The 16,809-nt window shown below is 35.8% G+C and overlaps 1 protein-coding gene across 1 annotated transcript; it reads right to left on the bottom strand.

Moving 5' to 3' along the window:
- Positions 1 to 175: 175 nt before the first annotated feature.
- On the bottom strand, positions 176 to 16,122 carry LOC113107643 (sodium-coupled neutral amino acid transporter 3-like). Its single transcript, XM_026270290.1, has 16 exons — positions 15,921 to 16,122; positions 6,940 to 7,078; positions 6,280 to 6,349; positions 6,051 to 6,166; positions 5,799 to 5,872; positions 5,256 to 5,348; positions 4,999 to 5,080; positions 4,685 to 4,767; positions 4,455 to 4,513; positions 4,140 to 4,256; positions 3,412 to 3,491; positions 3,067 to 3,167; positions 2,733 to 2,857; positions 2,331 to 2,475; positions 1,937 to 2,034; positions 176 to 1,819 (listed from the first exon to the last, which is right to left on the bottom strand). The coding sequence occupies exons 2-16, from the start codon at positions 6,996 to 6,998 to the stop codon at positions 1,715 to 1,717; spliced, it is 1,407 nt and encodes a 468-aa protein (XP_026126075.1). The 5' UTR covers positions 6,999 to 7,078; positions 15,921 to 16,122; the 3' UTR covers positions 176 to 1,714.
- Positions 16,123 to 16,809: the final 687 nt, after the last annotated feature.

Below are 16,809 nucleotides of genomic sequence, written 5' to 3'. Positions count from 1 at the left end.
GTTAAAGAAAAAAATTTTATTAGTAAAAATAAAAATGAAAAATTAGTAAAGGAATGATCAATAAGAAGTCAGTACTGATATAGTGGTTTCATATGTCATAAGGGATTCAATAAAAAGACATTATAAATGGCACTGTCTTTACAGGTGTAAACAAAAAAATAAATACATGTTGCACTTTTTAATACTGACCACACAATCTTTATTGAAAACAGCAAGTATGACAAAGTCAAAGGCCAGTTCAGTAAACCAACAAACAAATGTAAAAGCAGTAGAAAAAAGGCACTTGTTCAACTGCCTACTCTCTTTGGTGCATTTGTGTTTCACATTGGAACTGTCGATCTTTAACCTCATACAATTTTGGCATCTGTTTTCTAATTAACAAACAAACACAGAGTTTTTATTTCCCCTAAAATAGAATAAATAGGCATTGCAGGACAGTGGGAACTTGAAGAGGAGGGGGGTTGCCATTCTTTAATGGTATTAGCTATGATCTGATACTGTGAGTGGGTGTGCATTGAGATCATATTCAAGCATTGCATTGTCTCACAGTCTACAGGGGACCAGGAGGAAAAGATGTCATTTAATGACATTCAAAGTCATTGTTGATTTTGTTGTGTAAGGGTTTTCTGCAATTGTTGGTGCTTTTTAGTGGGGTCTAAAAAAAATTCTGTTTCCTATTTAATAGTTTTTCATTTACAAACAGCCTATAAACTACTTTTACATCAATTCCTATATAACTTAATTAAAATAATAAGAGATGGATTGGGCAATTCATGACAGATACTGTTGCTAGATTGACAGATCATTGAGAATATGGCATGAATCACTGAATTCACAGGTTAGGCTTTGTTTGCATCATTATATGCATCACAGCAATGTAATTAAGCACCTTTATCATAGCTATTCACCTGTTCCTCACAATAAATGGCATTCCACTCCATTGCACCACAAAATACTGCAACTGTATGTACCTCACATTTGTTTGACATAATATATGATATCCAACAGAAAGAGAAAATTAAAATAAAAACTGAAACAGTATAAAGCTGATTGTCTGTTTTCAACTGAAAAAAAAATTTCTAGTCAATTTAAAAAAAGCATCAATTTCATTCTCGCGATCTAACAGACACTGACATAATCAGTTCAGGTCTGCAGCCATTTTGAGATGATATTGAATTTCTTTATCATGAGCAATGTTTTTTTAATTAACAATTTGAAGCAGGGAAATATATTTAAATATCCCTAGTATTGCACTCTGGGACTATGGCTTTCATTTGATGAGGACAACGAAACAGATGATATGTGACAAACTTGATTGTTTCCTAGTATCCATCAGACAAAACAAACCTCTCCAGTTGTTTATTTTGGTTTCTGCTGTATATTTTAGCATAATTTTAAAGCTATTTAGCGGACTTCCATCTCCAACACAAGTATCATTAATCGTTACGAGGCCCGTTTTCTAGAAACAGCCTCAAATTGGCGTGACATTTCTGTGTCCCCCAGAAATCCTCCACCATAAACATCATAGGATTTTTATCCATTTTTATTTTAAAGATGGCAGGACATCAGTCCTTTCCTTACTCAGTGGGAAAACAGATCTGAGGTGAGTTGGGTCCAGCCTAAGTGATGTTTTGGTTTCTCTCAAGTTCAGGAGAGGGGTAGTGATGTTCCTCTAAGAAGGCTTTTTGGACCCTTACAGTATTGTGTTTGAAGATCAGTGACCTCCTCCACTTCGATTCTCTCCATAGACCCAATCCAGCGTGATGAATGTCAAACTCATGCTCATAAAGATGAAGCCCAGAGCAGTGAAGCAAGCAGCCTGAAACACAAGAGCAGGAGCTTTTAATGACTACGAACATCTGACTAACAGGTAACCATAATAAAAATGCATTCTCTTTAAATGTATTTATAAATGTAGAGAAAATTTAAGACATGCCTGAATTTTTGGTCTTGAGTTCATTGGTTCGGTGGAAACGATACGGATGTAAAAAAGACCTGGGAGGATGAAGATCAAGCTTGGAGCAGAGGTTGCACCTATAAAAAATTAACAAAAAAAATGAATGTCACTTCTAAAAGCTGAAGGTGTGGTCACATTAGTTTTGCTAACTGTCAATAGAATCAGTAGTCAAAGAGATGTACTGTAGGTAGCACAGCTTACACAGAAGTCACTTTCAGTCATTATTTTTCCCAATACTTGTGTGTGATAAGTATTTTGATGCTTATTACATTTTCTTGCAACTAAACTAAAACTACAGTAATGTTCTTTAGCTGCATTGCAAGCACTAGTATTTTCTTTGGGTGCATGTATACAATTTTTATTATTTACTTACCAATGATGCCGAAAATGTCACGAATGTTGGGCACAGAAATGACAAGCACGTTGACTACAAAAAGGAGACACAATGCAATAGAGATGTGACGCACCCAATGGAAGGGCTTATCAGGGAATAGAAGCTGAAGGAGGGCTCTGCGAATCTGAAAACACAGTATGACAAAAAAAAAGTAATAATTGAAACATATTTCTGACATAGCGCTTTACCAAGCTCTCATGAACCAAGTATATGACAGTTGGCTGGAAGTGCTGGATTATAGTCCAAAAAGTCATTTTTGTGTGGAGTATCCCTTTTCATTTTGACAGTATGTAACAACATAGTTTTGTTTTTTCAGAAATATAAACTTAGAAAGCTAGTTGGTTGTCACCATGTAACTCTGTCAATAAAGAGTCTCATTACCGGGAAGAGCACAACAGGAACAGTCAGAGTCACAGCCACCAGCACGGCCAGACGCACACACAGGATGAGCGTATCCAGAGGATCCACCTTGCTGTAGGTGTGTAGAAGTTCTGCCTCTGTGTTTACTGACAGAGATTCATATATATTGAAATTAACTATTATTTCTAGACTGTGCTTAAATTACACACACAGGTAAACAGTTACAGGTCCTAAAATATTGTTTATTTTGAAATAACTATGGCAAATGTGAGTCTTGGTTATAACCAGACAGCATCGGTGATGCCTCGCTTGCAGCATTAGCCAAATATTGTAATTTATAGTCCAGAGTGCTTACAATAAAAGGTGAGGTAGCCAAAGATGGCAGTGAGCAGATACATGACAAACATCCCCAGGATGGACACGTTGGCAATGGCCTGCATGCGTCTTTTTGTGGGACTAGAGGTATCAAAACAACAATCATAAAATGACATTTATTTTTGACTCATGTCTCTCTTTTTGCAACAAAATAATAGAGAATCTTCCTTTTAAACACCCAATGTCTTGATACAATTTAAAAGTTTTGAATGATAAGTGTCTGTCAAAAGAAATACAAACTGTTTTGTTTTCAAACAGTGACCACCATTATTATTAATGGTCATGAATATTTTCATAGAGAGCAGTATGTGTTTTCTGAACGTACTTGCGCAGCTCGGTGTAGATCGGCAGCACCTCAGGGTGGCATACAAAAGCGAAGGCCAAGATAGGAACTGTGTAGGCTGTCTGCAAAACAACCAGAGTAACTGAAATTACACAAGGCCGTTCCTGATCTCTCACAGTAAGGCAGTCTCACACTTGTGTCATCATACTGAAATTAGTTGTTACTTGGTAACTTTATTTCCATCTATGTATTAAGCATTTCCTGTCTGACCTGGTGTGGAGGTCTCAAAGATTTAAAGGGTTAGTTCACCTGAGAACGAAAATCCGTCCATCTTCTACTCACCCTAGCATGTGTGACTTTCCTCTTTCAGAATAATCCAATCGGAGTTTTATTAAAAATTCTCCTTGTTCTTCCAAGCCTTTCAATGAGGGTAAGTGGGTTTTTGTTGTCAACCTTTCAGAAGATGTGAAATAAAGTGTGCAAATCTGTAATAAAATCTCCCTCACATGGCTCCGGGGGGTGAATAAAACCTCCTGTAGCAAATCCAAGCGTTTTTGTAAGATAAATATCCGGATTTCAAACCTAATAAACACTTTTTCTCTCACTTCTGCTGACTGCGAGGAAGAGGAAAGACACATAAACATAAGATGCTTCGAGGGTGAGTAGAAGATGGAAGAATTTTCATTCGCGGGTGAACTAACCCTTTAAACACGGTACTTAGAAATTGACTTCCTGAATAGATTCTTGCAGTGATAGGGACAGTTCCTGACCTGCTGGTTGATAGTGAAGTATTTGGCTTCACATTCACCATCCATAGATATGTTTTCAGCAGTGTGGTTGGTGAAACCATCAAAAGGACAAGGGATGTTGAACTTCTTATAGATGACCTAGGTAACACAAGAGTGAAGTTAAAATGACAAACAGGAGAGGACGAAAGCCAAAAATGAGACAAGAGGGGAGATAGAGAGCCAGAAATATTGAAGAGTGCTAAAGAGTTTATGAGAGAAGTAGCAATGTTTTGAGTGATCTCCGAGAGAGCTTTCACAAAAAGCCCAGACACAGACCACAACATTAAGTGAACTTACTGAGATCAGGAAGAAAACCATACACGTCAGAGAGAAGCCACTGGTGTAACCCAAGTACCCTGCAACAAAAAAACAGACAATATTTCACAATATGTTCATATTATACTATATTATCACTCAGCAAAGCAGACTCTGAGAGGACAATATTATGAACACTGTCAATGTGACAAGCAAATAGAAAGGATGAGAAAAGGATGGCTTCACAACAAACACAGAGCAGAATGGCTTACCAAGTCGTCTCATCAGGGCTAGGGGCAAGATGATTAAAATGGACACAACGATGATCAGATAGTTGCCATTCAGGAACCACTCACTTCAAAAAAAGAAAGAATAAGTTAAAGTGAAAAATCAGCCAACTCACATTCTGCAAGGAACTTCGAAAATGTTTGTGTATTTCAGTAAAAGTTGGAGGAATTGGATTGCTCTGAGACTGGAATTTTCCAGTTACCTTAGATGACCCAAAAATGTTATCTAATTCTTGGCTAGATGAAATTAGACTCATTAGGAGATCACGAGGATAAGCAGCAGATGATTGTTTTCTCACCCACTGCTGTGCTGAAGGCCAAGGAAAGCCTGAATAACCAGAGGTAATTCATACTTCACAATGAAGAGGTAGCTAGACATAGCTGAAAGACAGGGAGAGACGGATTCATCAAACACAGTTTGGTCATACTTATTCAGTGGAGAACAATAAATCATAATCAGAAAAACTGGACCTGGTACAGTGTTCAAAAGAAGAAGATACAGAGAAAGAAGGGAGTTTGGAAATAAGATCAGAACTGACCCAAAACTCTAACTTACCACCAATGTTATGCATTGTTATGACAAGAGCTGCCAGTATTTTTCCCGGGTGTCCAAATGCTCGTTTACCCAGTTGTTCATAAGCACGAATCCCTGTACAGACAGGTTAGTAATTTAATGATTTATCCTGATGAACTCACAAAAATCCTTATATATAGTGGGGTCCAGAAGTCTGACATCACACTGAAAATATGGCATTAAAAATGTAATTTAACCTGAAAATAATCAAAAAGATTTAAAGTTAAAAAAATTTACATTTATATTCAATTGTCTTTATCATTGTCATTATATCTAAAGGGTGACAACAAACAAGGCATTCTGAAATGTGTATATATTATTATATTAATTATTTATTATATATTCTCAAATCAGCTTTTCACTCAAATTGCTTTATGATTTTTTTAAATGATGCAAAATAGAAGCATTTAACTACTATATAGAGGCATTTAACCCCACTGTACAAAAAGAAGCAATATAAGACTCTTTTTATTTTTATAACACAAACGTTATAAATAATGACCAAATCTCTTGAATCGGCCGTACCTACAACCCCTGCGCTCCTCAGCAGAAGATGGACAGAGTATGATGACAAGACAGCAATGAAGGTCAACAAGATCCTGTTAAAACAGAAAAGAAAACATAAATTATGATTTGTATCATGTACAGTAGTTGAAAATATCTAAAAAATAAAAATATCAAAGATTTATATAATGTTTATTAGATCATTCAAATGGCACACTTACATTGCATCTAGTTGTGAAACTGGGGGTTTGAGGTGCATTCTGGGATACTCACAGAAAGAGAATGATACCAGTGTTGGACATGGCGTAAGACAGTCCCAGAATCCCACTGCCCATGATGGCATTGCTGAGGTTGAAGACAGACATTCCAAATGACGTCTTTCCTTCAAACTAGCAGAAACAACAGACAATAAAAGGGAAAGAGTGGGGGGAAATAACCACCGACTAGTTAGACTGGTAAAGATTGGCTGCTTTAGTAATATGAGCTTGATTTCTGCACTCACATCTGTAAACTGAGGGGGGGTTTCTCCATCACTCTTGTGTGGTAAAAACTCCTCTCGTTCAGGTGACTCTCTAAAACATATAGACAAAAGTCACACAGGTCATCAGTTATGATGCTACAAAGTTTAAAAGTCTGATGTGTAAGTGTTGATGTAGCCTGCTTGTTCACTACATAGGTAACTCTTTTGCCTTACAAGACCCATTAAAAAGTGTTTATATGTAATAAAATGTGTCAATGATGATATCACTTAATATGTTGATGTTGAATAGATAATGCTGATTTGTTCAACCTGCATGGAATGCATTAATGTGACTATAAATCCAAGGTTATTTCTTGTGTGCTAATAAGGTGAAGAGCTATGCTGTGGTATGGTGCTACATTTCTCACTCCCTGGAAAAAATATTTTAATGATGTTGCAATGCTCCCATTTTCCTTTTAGTTTAATTTTAGGTTCACCCAAATATTCACTTAAAATAAATGTAACTCTGTTTATGACTGCGGTGTTCTAGAAAAGCAGATGGTGAGGCAACCGAATAGTGTGTTTGCTTTTAGCATGAATCTGCAGGCCAATAGAAAATAGATATGTAGTGACAGATTTAGTGACACGGGAAGCGTATAAGCAGTTCTGTTTTGAAAGCAAAATTTAATAAATGACACATACCCTTCCTCAAGATGTTGAAAGTCTTGGTGGTGACCGTTTGTTAGCTTCTGAAGTTCCATGACGTATTCTTTCTTTCTTTTTTTCTTTGGAGCAGTGAAAGTTGTAAAGTGTTGAGTGAAGTGTTTTCTCTAAAGGGGATCTGCAAGAAAAAAGAAAACACAACCATGGGTTGACCAATGTGCTGCACAATAAAAAAAAATTCATAAGACAGTACAAAATAATTACTAAAAAAGAAACAGTACAGTAGAAAGTTCTCATTGATAAAACGCCAAATCAAAAAGGCAGGTTTAGTAAAAGAAAAAAAACTGACAAAATTACTACAAAATGAATGTCACTTATAGCAGCATATACAGTACTGTATTTACGACTAATACTTAGTCTATTCTAATGTTACAAAATCTTTGCAATGAAAATCGCTACTCTTGAGCAGCCTTAACTCAGATACTTGAGACTGTTAAATGCACTTTTTGAACACTTCAGTTCATATAGAACTCTTCACTTTACATTTAGAGTCTTTTTCATAATTTTCATTAAAGTTATCCAATGAGAAGACTGAGACGTGAGAGCTGTCAAGATATAACTCAAATTCTAGGAAACATGAGCTCCATGTGTCTCTTTCCCACCACCTCTATTGTGATCGGCTCTTAAAGTTATGTAATTCTGGGTTTATTTTGGATGCTTGCCTTTTCAGTTGTGTAAATGGACATTCATAAAGAAACAACTTCTGAGAAAGCACTTTTTTTTTAAGAACTAATTTGACAGGCATGTTGAACACCTCACTTCCAGGAAAATTATTGTTCTGTCAGAAAATGACGTTCACTAGGTGTGTGAATTCACTGATGGAACTTGTTCCAGTGTTTGACTCAAACATTAGGACTTCTTCTGTGCTCCATTTAGTCATTTCGTAACTCTAAAAGCATTGTGTACACTATAATGTTGACCGAAACTCTAGAAGATTTAGTAGTATGCTTCTTGTTTTTGTGTTGCTTCGATACATCAAATCTTTACTGACTGACAAGAGTGGCCAAAACAGTCTCTGGACAGACGCTACCTTTAATATTCTGTCTTTTAGCATTTATAAGGACTAGAGGTCAGAGTTATTTTAGTATCACTGAGAGAGTATTATTGCTTTTTGAAAATATTGTGTAGTGCAATGTGGCTACAGTCTGCACAATATTGAATGAAATGTTTACTCCATTATTATGACTGGCATCAGTCAAATCAACACTAGTATGTTATGTATTAACTCTAGTGGTTGCCAAACTACTGATGGTTCAGATTTCGAAATCAGTGGGATCTATTCCATATGGCGGGAATAATGGTCTCATGCTAACAAACATAACAGTATGTGACTCAAACAGCTCTACTGAGAATGTATCTTGCCACGTGAATGCGAATTATCGCACAGTTTCTCGAACATGTAAGAAAGTGTAAATGGAAAAAATAATTCAGTGCCAGGGCAAATCTATCAGAAAAATGTAAACAAATATGAGATCAGTATGTTTATAAGACCCTGAGAAATGCTGTGGGTAGAGGCAACAAGGTGAATTACTATTATGAGATTCACAGTGACATCCAGCCACAAGTCTGAATACGTGGCTCAGGCTTCGGAGGTTTGGAAACTTTCCAGCAGCGTCTGCCAGCTGTAGTTCCCAAACTGCTTTCCGAGCACAACCTTGTACAACCAAAACTTGATAAGATTGGTTGTAATAATAACATACTGCCAGCTCATGGTGATTAACACTTTGGCCTTTCCTCAAACACACAAAATCTAGTAATAGATATGGTTTATGAAATGAAAATGAATTACATTTAAAAATATAATATGCTTTGAGAATGTCCAGTGCATATTTAGAAAATCGAAATATGATTTTAAATGGATGTAAAAGCAACACAACTCTTTTAAAAGCTTGTGACTCTGATTAGCTTCAAATGATAAATAGATTGTCATTATATATAGTTTATAAAATGTAACATTGAGTTGCCAGCCTGAGATGTTGACCTTCTGTACTGTGGTCTGGCAAAATTCCACACCGTGTGGTAAAAGTCATTAAAGTGTCTAACCCATCAGGCTGAATGGTAATTCTGAAGTATCTACAGACTGGAGTGGAGAATTGCATAATTTGTGATGTTTATGTATGTCTGTGAGCAAAATTAAACAATCATGATGCATTGTGGAAGAATGTTTTGGAAAGTTATAGAACCTTTTCATGAACTTACAATTATTATTTCTTGCCTAAACTCATTACTGAAAGACATATAATTGTATAAACTGTAATTTACTTTCATATATGTAAATGAAGAGTAAATTGTACTAAAAACTGCTAACAGAAGTTTAAAACCCTGATCATTTAGTCTAGTAGAAACTATATAGCTAAAAAATATGAACGTACAATTATAGGACATCATAAACAATCTGTTTTATTGTTACCTAAAAGTAAAACTATCAATCAAATTAATACACCTATCTATCAAACTATCAATATCTATAGATGAATAAACTATAGTTGAAAAGGAAATATAAAAAATTTACAAAACTGTCAACAGAAAAAAATAAAATGAAAACGAAAATGAAAACACCACTTACAGGATATTAAGGTAATGTTATATATAAAGTAATATCGTATATTAGTAAGCCTATATTCAGAAACGAACATTAATGAATATTAATTAATGGTTTAAGTGTTATTTCATGTAAGCTGTTTCAGTAAATACTGTTTACAATATAGAACCATATTGTAAAGTGTTACCAACAGCACAAACAACAAGTTTAACCAAAGACCATTGAGTGAGCTTTAAAATCAATGTCATGGGTCTCAGAGTCATGTGTAAACTACAGCCGAAACAAAATGGACAACATTCCTGAAGGGAAGCTTTTGTTAACTTAATAGGTTTACTCTTAAAACCACATACAAAAGATCATTTCTCAAATATCAGTGACTTTAAAGGCATGGAATTGATTCCGACTTTGCTACTGAGCAAAGTCTTACTTAATGAACACCAAAAACCTTTTCTTGGAAAAATCCCCTATAGATTTGTCAGCTGCAAAATGTCACACTTGTGCATATGCCAAGAATTTCACCCTGAAGGGAGCTTGCCTACAACAGTCAGGAGGAGAAAGAGATTTTAACCTCTCTTTGACGCGACCACCTCGTATCAAGCACCACTCCCAATAACTGCCTGTTTAAGTGTGAAATACTAGTGTGACCAGACTGACTGATTTTCTCAGCACTCGTTGACTGTTGGTAATCTTCTGGATCTGATTTTTAAATGCTAAATGTTACTTGGCGCAGACAACATTTCACTCTCAGGGAGTCATTGAGTTATTTGTTCAGACTTCTTAGCACTCAGTTAAAACATGCAGGGTGGGTTGTAGAGACATATTGTTGAGGGGCTGGGAGAAAAAGAAAAACAGAGAAAGAGGTGGGGGAGGGTGGCAAAGAGAGGAGGGTGAGGTGTGCTGGGACATAGAATAACTTTTAACCCTTCACTCGCTGTTGCCGAATTGAATTTAAAGGGGTCAAATGATGCCTTTTAAAAAATCATTATTTTGTGTATTTGGTGTAACAGAATATTTTGACATGCTTTAATGTTCAAACTGTGTGACCCTGTCTCTCTCTCTCTCTCACACACACACACACAAACACACACACACGCAAACACACTTACAATACATACAGTAACTGATTCAGAAGCACCAGACTGTAGTAACAAAATCAGAATGACCTCCTTTCCTAGGTTCATGAAACGGTCATCCATAAAATGCGTTGTTGTTCTGTTGCAAGTAATCCTAAATGCAATCCTAAGATTCCTAAATGCATCTACTTTTGGAAGGCCAAATAAAGTGCAGTAAAGTAAAGTTGAAATGGCTGCTTCAGCGTTAACTGTGGTTACTGAAACCAAGCCTTCTTTCAATGCGTAAACATTTGGGCGCCATTAACCAAATATTTCCACATAGTGATGTAGAGATGTGGGGCGTGTTTGAATGAGCCATTTTAGGGGTGTGGCAAAGTCTTAACTTTGATAAAGAATATCTCTTTGCATTTGAGACTTAAGTCTTTGCAACTTTACAGATATTCTTCATGCACCAAGAGCTTGTAACAATCCAAAGAGAAAGGAAAAATTTTAATCGCATCATATGACCCCTTTAAGAGATTCTTGAGACTTAACATTCATATAGTAAAGCTTAACTTTCGGACTGCAGGGAAAACAATGCAAAATGCATTTTAACATATGACATTTCTTAAAGAGACAGTAAGATAGTCAGGTTTGATTGGTTGTTCCGCACACAACTTCACGGTAAACAATGCGTTAGCATCTTTTTGGGGTGAATTATGTCTTATTCCTCTCATCGCGAAGCAAACAGTAAAATAAAAAACTTGAACAGTCTCGCTGCTTTTTCTTCTTTGTGGGTGTATTCAAGCTGCGCGCTTCAGTTTGAATCTGAATAGCGCGTTCAGTGCAGGGGCGTGGTCACATTAGATATAATGAAGGGAGACGTGAAAGAGAAAGGCTGCAGACAGCACACATACTGATAAGACGCTCGGGAGAAAACAAACACATAACTTCATAATCATACTTCGCGTTGTGATTCGGAGATGCTCGTTGGTCTAAATAAAGTTGGTAATGAACCCTCTTTTATGACCAAACGCTTTGAAAATCCCGCCTTGTACTCACCGAGATTAGAAAAGCAGTCATCAGTGAAATGTTGTGAACACAACAAAAGGGATTTGTTGTACTACTCTGGTATTGTGGTAAAAATGAATTTTAGCCATTGGTTCTTCTGATCTTCATTTTTTGGCAGTGAAAATAAAACAAATTAAAAACACACTGTCTCCTCGACATGATGCTATCACACCAACAAGAGCGTCTGTGAGGGGATGGGGCAAATCAGAGTCCCGTTTCTCCCAAGACGGTAGGCAGAGATTATTATGCAAAGTGTTCCTAGTGACGTACATAGAGATGGGCAAAAGATTTGAAATCTATAACGACTCGTTTCAGCGATTCAGAGTTGACTCCTTACTTTAGAAGCCAATAACTTTATAAATTGTGTACTTTTTGGTTTAATTACTTTGCACATTGTTTACACTGATGGACAGCTACATCATACACTGTAATACAGGTAATTTTTGATTTCCCATCTGTGTGGCTCTTTAAGATAACCAACTGAGGCACAGGTAGACAGCTTTTGTGACATCAATCATCTTTGAAAACCATTGTAAAATAACTATATGAGGTAAAATAATATCTTTACCTGCAATAAAAATAAAATCATAAACTAAACATTTTAACAATTTTGGATATTATTAAGCAGATTTGGTTCATTATAAATATTAGAATGATTTCTAAAGGATTGTGTGATTCTGGGGGCTGCAGTATTGGCTGCTGAAACTTTAGCTTTGCCATCACAAGAATAAATGACATTTTAAAATATACTGGAATGTAAAACAGCTATTTTAAATATTAATAACATTACACAATAGTATTGATTTTACTGTATTTTGATGAAATTAATGAAAACTTTGAGAGTATAAAAGACCTTCAAAAACATTAAAAATTAATTGTGACCCCAAGCTGTTTAATGTTAGTGTATGTTACTTGAAAATAATGTAAATATTAAATTCTAATGTAAATATTAAATTCTAAATAGTAATGTAAATATAAGATTTTATATTTTTATAATAGTTAATATATTATTTACACATTTGCACACTAAAACCTACATTGCAGCAATATTTGTGGATAGTATGGTAGCAGATCCCACCCTCTATTCTATCTTCAACCACCATCTCTCCACCCATTTCACTGGCATTCCTCTTCTTGCCTCCATCCATTTCCTGTCGTTCCACTCTCATTCTCTATAGACTCTCTTTCCCTATAAGTCAACATCTCACAATATTGCTATCCATTTTAAGGCCTTGGCTAGAGTGCTCAAATGCTCTTTTTCTGGCAGACACAGTGTAGTGTACTTGCCCATACTTGAATTTCCAGAGCCTTTCCCAGGAGATGATATGATCCCCTCGCCTCAAAGGCCGCATACATCTGTGTGCCAAAATGCAGGCTCGCGTGAACTCGTAGTAATTTTTGTTAATAGAATAGTACTTACAGAATGCATTTTCCACATCACAATTACCTTTTAAAAACCCACAAGCCTCAAAGAGTGGAAGCCAAAGTAAGAAGCCAGGTCTGGTCATTGTTGTAGACCACACAATGCACTCACTGATCTTTCTGCAGGCTCATTTCCCTGTTATGGCCATGTATACTTAATATGTCCAGGACATCCGTTTAAAAGATCTACGGAAACCTCTTGAGGTTTATCAATTGTGTGGGTCACAACTTGGGTGTGCACATTGTGCCATAAACGCCCATTCAAAAAATCGAGCACGTTCCTTTACATTTTCCACCTGATAATGATTTCCTCTACCTTTCCTTTCAGATATCAGTGGTGTGTAAGCAGTGATGTTTTTTTTTCACACTATAGCCACAGAACTTTATGTGCTTCAAATATTACAGCACAAACAGGAAATGCTTCACCTGATGTCAACAGCTAAAATTAGTAAGCAAAAGGACATTATATGAAGTCATGATCTCAGGCACATAAAATTAAACACTGGGAGAAGGGGCTGTTGTTCTCATTGGACGAAATACTGGTGCTCCAGTTTTAGCACTAAGCAACATTTAAGTTAAAGTTAATGATGAAATACTTTCTTATATGCAGAGACTATAAATAAGCCATTTACTACTGAGGTGCTACCAATACATTCTGGTTAAGCATCCTGACTAACCTGACATAGCAACATTAGCACAACCAATGGCATGAGTTTAGGGTGGGGCTAAGTGTTTGGACAGCAAATTGCAGATAAGGAAAAGGCACAATGAAACCTGCTGTGTTCAGCACCATGTACTTTCAAAATACGTTCAAAATTCAATGAGGAATATACTTCTTGATCACTGATAAAGTATGTGCTTTTATGCATTTGTAAAACAATCCAGCATATTACATCTGCACTGTTGACATTGTCCTTTGAGCGCTATATGCAACATAAAATAACCCCCAAAATAATGCCCTCGGGAGTTAACAAGTACAATTTAACCATGATGAACCACTTATCAACTGCAGTTTGTCTTGAATTGCATTTGAAAAGATGACTTAAAGTTACAGTTCACATGGCCTCATTGGGATAACAAAGTGTCCACAGGTTGTGAAATTCAAAGTCACAGCGGGTAAACATCCGAGTATTATTCACCTACTGTTTCATGTGTATTTGAAAAACCTACCCATCTGACATACTGCTTTTCACATACAGTGACAAGCAAAAGTATTTTAAATCTTTGGAATAGTTTCTTTTTTTCTTTCATTGTTTTAAATTGGTCAAAACGATGTCCAATCCAAACGATGTACAATGATCCTCATCATTTGATAATGTGTTTTTTTTTTCCTTATTTTGTTTTCATTTAGTATTGCCCTTCAGAAGCTATGAGATATGGATGTTTCATTCATGTTCGTAAGAACAATCTACTCCTGATCATTTTCTAAAAGTTTTTAAAGCTTCCTGAGCATCAGTAAATGTTTTTTTTTTTTTTTTTAATAGTGGTGTAGTTGTTGAATCCATCGCTGGTCCCTAGTGAAAACATGGATCTCAAAATCATACAGTTACTGTATCAAACCAAAGAATGTACAGAACCTAGAGGAGTTTTCTAGTGAACAGTGGGCAATTCTTTAGAAAACTGTTCCGGAAAAACAAGGTATTCATGAAAAACTATCAAAAAAGCTATTATTGGTCATCAAAGTAGTAACAACTAACTTACTTTTTCCAAAGCACTGTGAATGTATAATGGAATGTGTTTCGTAATCAAATATTATATTTGTGTTGTTAGCTTGTGTGTACACTTGTTATCAAGATCAGATTACATTTTATGACCAACAAATGTATAAATATTAGTGCTGTCAAATGATTAATCACAACTAATCACATCCAAAATAAAAGTGATGGTTTACATAATAAATGAACGAATAACCAAACTGATGTTACCAAGTTAAATGAAATTTGATGTCTCTGGTCCCCGAATACATGACCTTGTTGCTCTTTAAAAGCTTTTACTGAATAAATCTTGGCCTACTCCTCACAATGCATTGGGTGTACTCTTACAAGTTGCATAACACATTTTTGAATCTTTTAGATATTTTGAGCTCTTTAAAGTCCCAATTTAGTCTAAAATGTATAAGTCCAAAACAGTATATAATGCTGTTTTATTGATCAAGAAAACTTTGTGGAGCATTTGAAGAACTGAGAGAATGTAAACACAGTTTATATTCAACCTATGCCTATCAGGTTGATTTTCTTACATGGTCTTGGGAGTTTAGCTAAAAGAAACATTCCAAGCTTAAATTCTATTCTAAACAACAACCTCACATAGAGAGAGTGACTTGTTCATTTTTGTTGATATTTTGGGTGTATACACACTGCTCCCAGTCAACAGAAAACATCTCAAGACATGGTAAAAGACATGAGAACATATATACTGCCGTCTATTTCCAATCGTTCATCCCTAGTCCATGCAAGTCCAAATCAGCTACTGGCCTTTTATATCTGGCTCGAGTTAATTCTAGTCCTGCGATTAGACATATGATACTCGCACAACGTCATGTACAGTGTGCATAGAAAGATTTTCCTTTGCAACTCACACATGCTATTATCCTAAGTCATATATAGCCATATTCTTCACAACACTGTAGGTCACTGAGAAGAATAACAAACTGTACCTCACTATTCTTATAAAAAACGACCTGAAAGTACAATTAATTGCAATCAAAGAACAAATTGTATGACAAAAAAAAAACTTGCAATAGAACTAAATGAAAGCTGTAAACTCTCCTAAGCCATTAAGCCTTTCCTGTCAACAGTAGTTTGATTTAATAGACCATGCGCTCAAGTAATACAACAGATATTCAGAAAAGAAAATACTCAAGACTCTCTCACCCTTTTTAAATGGCTGTTGTTGTTTTCTCAAAGGCAGTGCTGGTGAAGCATTCTCTGAGAGCTTTTCTTGGTTGAGGTGTTGCTTTTTATCCCAGATGTTAAAAGATTTAAGTAGAGCCCAAGAGAGAAAGAATGAAGGGACAGTTTGATTCTATTGAAGGGAGTAAGGCAAGGGTGGGAAGCACATGGAGGAAAAAAACTTGAAAGGGAGGGAGCTTCTCAGGGCAGTCTCGAATTACTTGTGATGTCACGTACAGCTCGAGCCACTCTGGTGATGCAGGCAACAGCTTTCCATACAGTGGCTCTTTCACTTAGCCCTGGACTAAAAACAATGCAGACTTAGTAATTGTTAACCAATTTTTTTTAACTGCAGCAACTATTCCAAATGCATTGTTTTTTTTATATCTCATGACTAATCACTATATATCATATTTAAGTATATGCAATGTACTATTTAAGTATATGTAGGCCAATGTATATGCAAACTGTGGCCTTGATTAAAGATTTAAAGTGAATAAAACACATTTTGGTCTCAGGAACACAAAACAATTGTCAGGCTTCAAAAAACTGCCTGAAAGGTTTTTTTTTTTGTTTTGTTTTGGGAGGATTAATGGCAAAATTTTATTGTCTTGTGATATTTAGGCTACTCATTTATTTATTGTTACGGATCAATGTGTAAACAGTATTTCTTGAACAAGTGAATCAAGTAGCAGCTATATGTAAATCCTGTACTTTTCCTAGTTTAAGGTTCTCTAAAGATTGATTTACTGTATGCTTCAAATCATTGTAGATTTAAATATATAATTTAAAATTAACTAAGCACTAATAATGTAGACACAATAAATAGCTTGGCCTCTCTGGCATCTGCTAAAAAGACGACTGTTCTAAA

This window comes from Carassius auratus, chromosome 8 (assembly GCF_003368295.1).
Source record: "Carassius auratus strain Wakin chromosome 8, ASM336829v1, whole genome shotgun sequence".
Classification (NCBI taxonomy): domain Eukaryota; kingdom Metazoa; phylum Chordata; class Actinopteri; order Cypriniformes; family Cyprinidae; genus Carassius; species Carassius auratus.
This window is presented reverse-complemented; position numbering and strand designations above follow the sequence as displayed.

Bases quoted from the DNA above. Each gene is read 5' to 3' on its own strand.
- LOC113107643 (XM_026270290.1), bottom strand. From the start codon at position 6,998: ATGGAACTTCAGAAGCTAACAAACGGTCACCACCAAGACTTTCAACAT. The intron at 5,349-5,798 runs GTACGGCCGATT...CTGTCTGTACAG, and splicing joins GAGGAGCGCAGGGGTTGTAG to GGATTCGTGCTTATGAACAA. The intron at 3,492-4,139 runs GTCAGGAACTGT...GTTGTTTTGCAG, and splicing joins ACTTCACTATCAACCAGCAG to ACAGCCTACACAGTTCCTAT.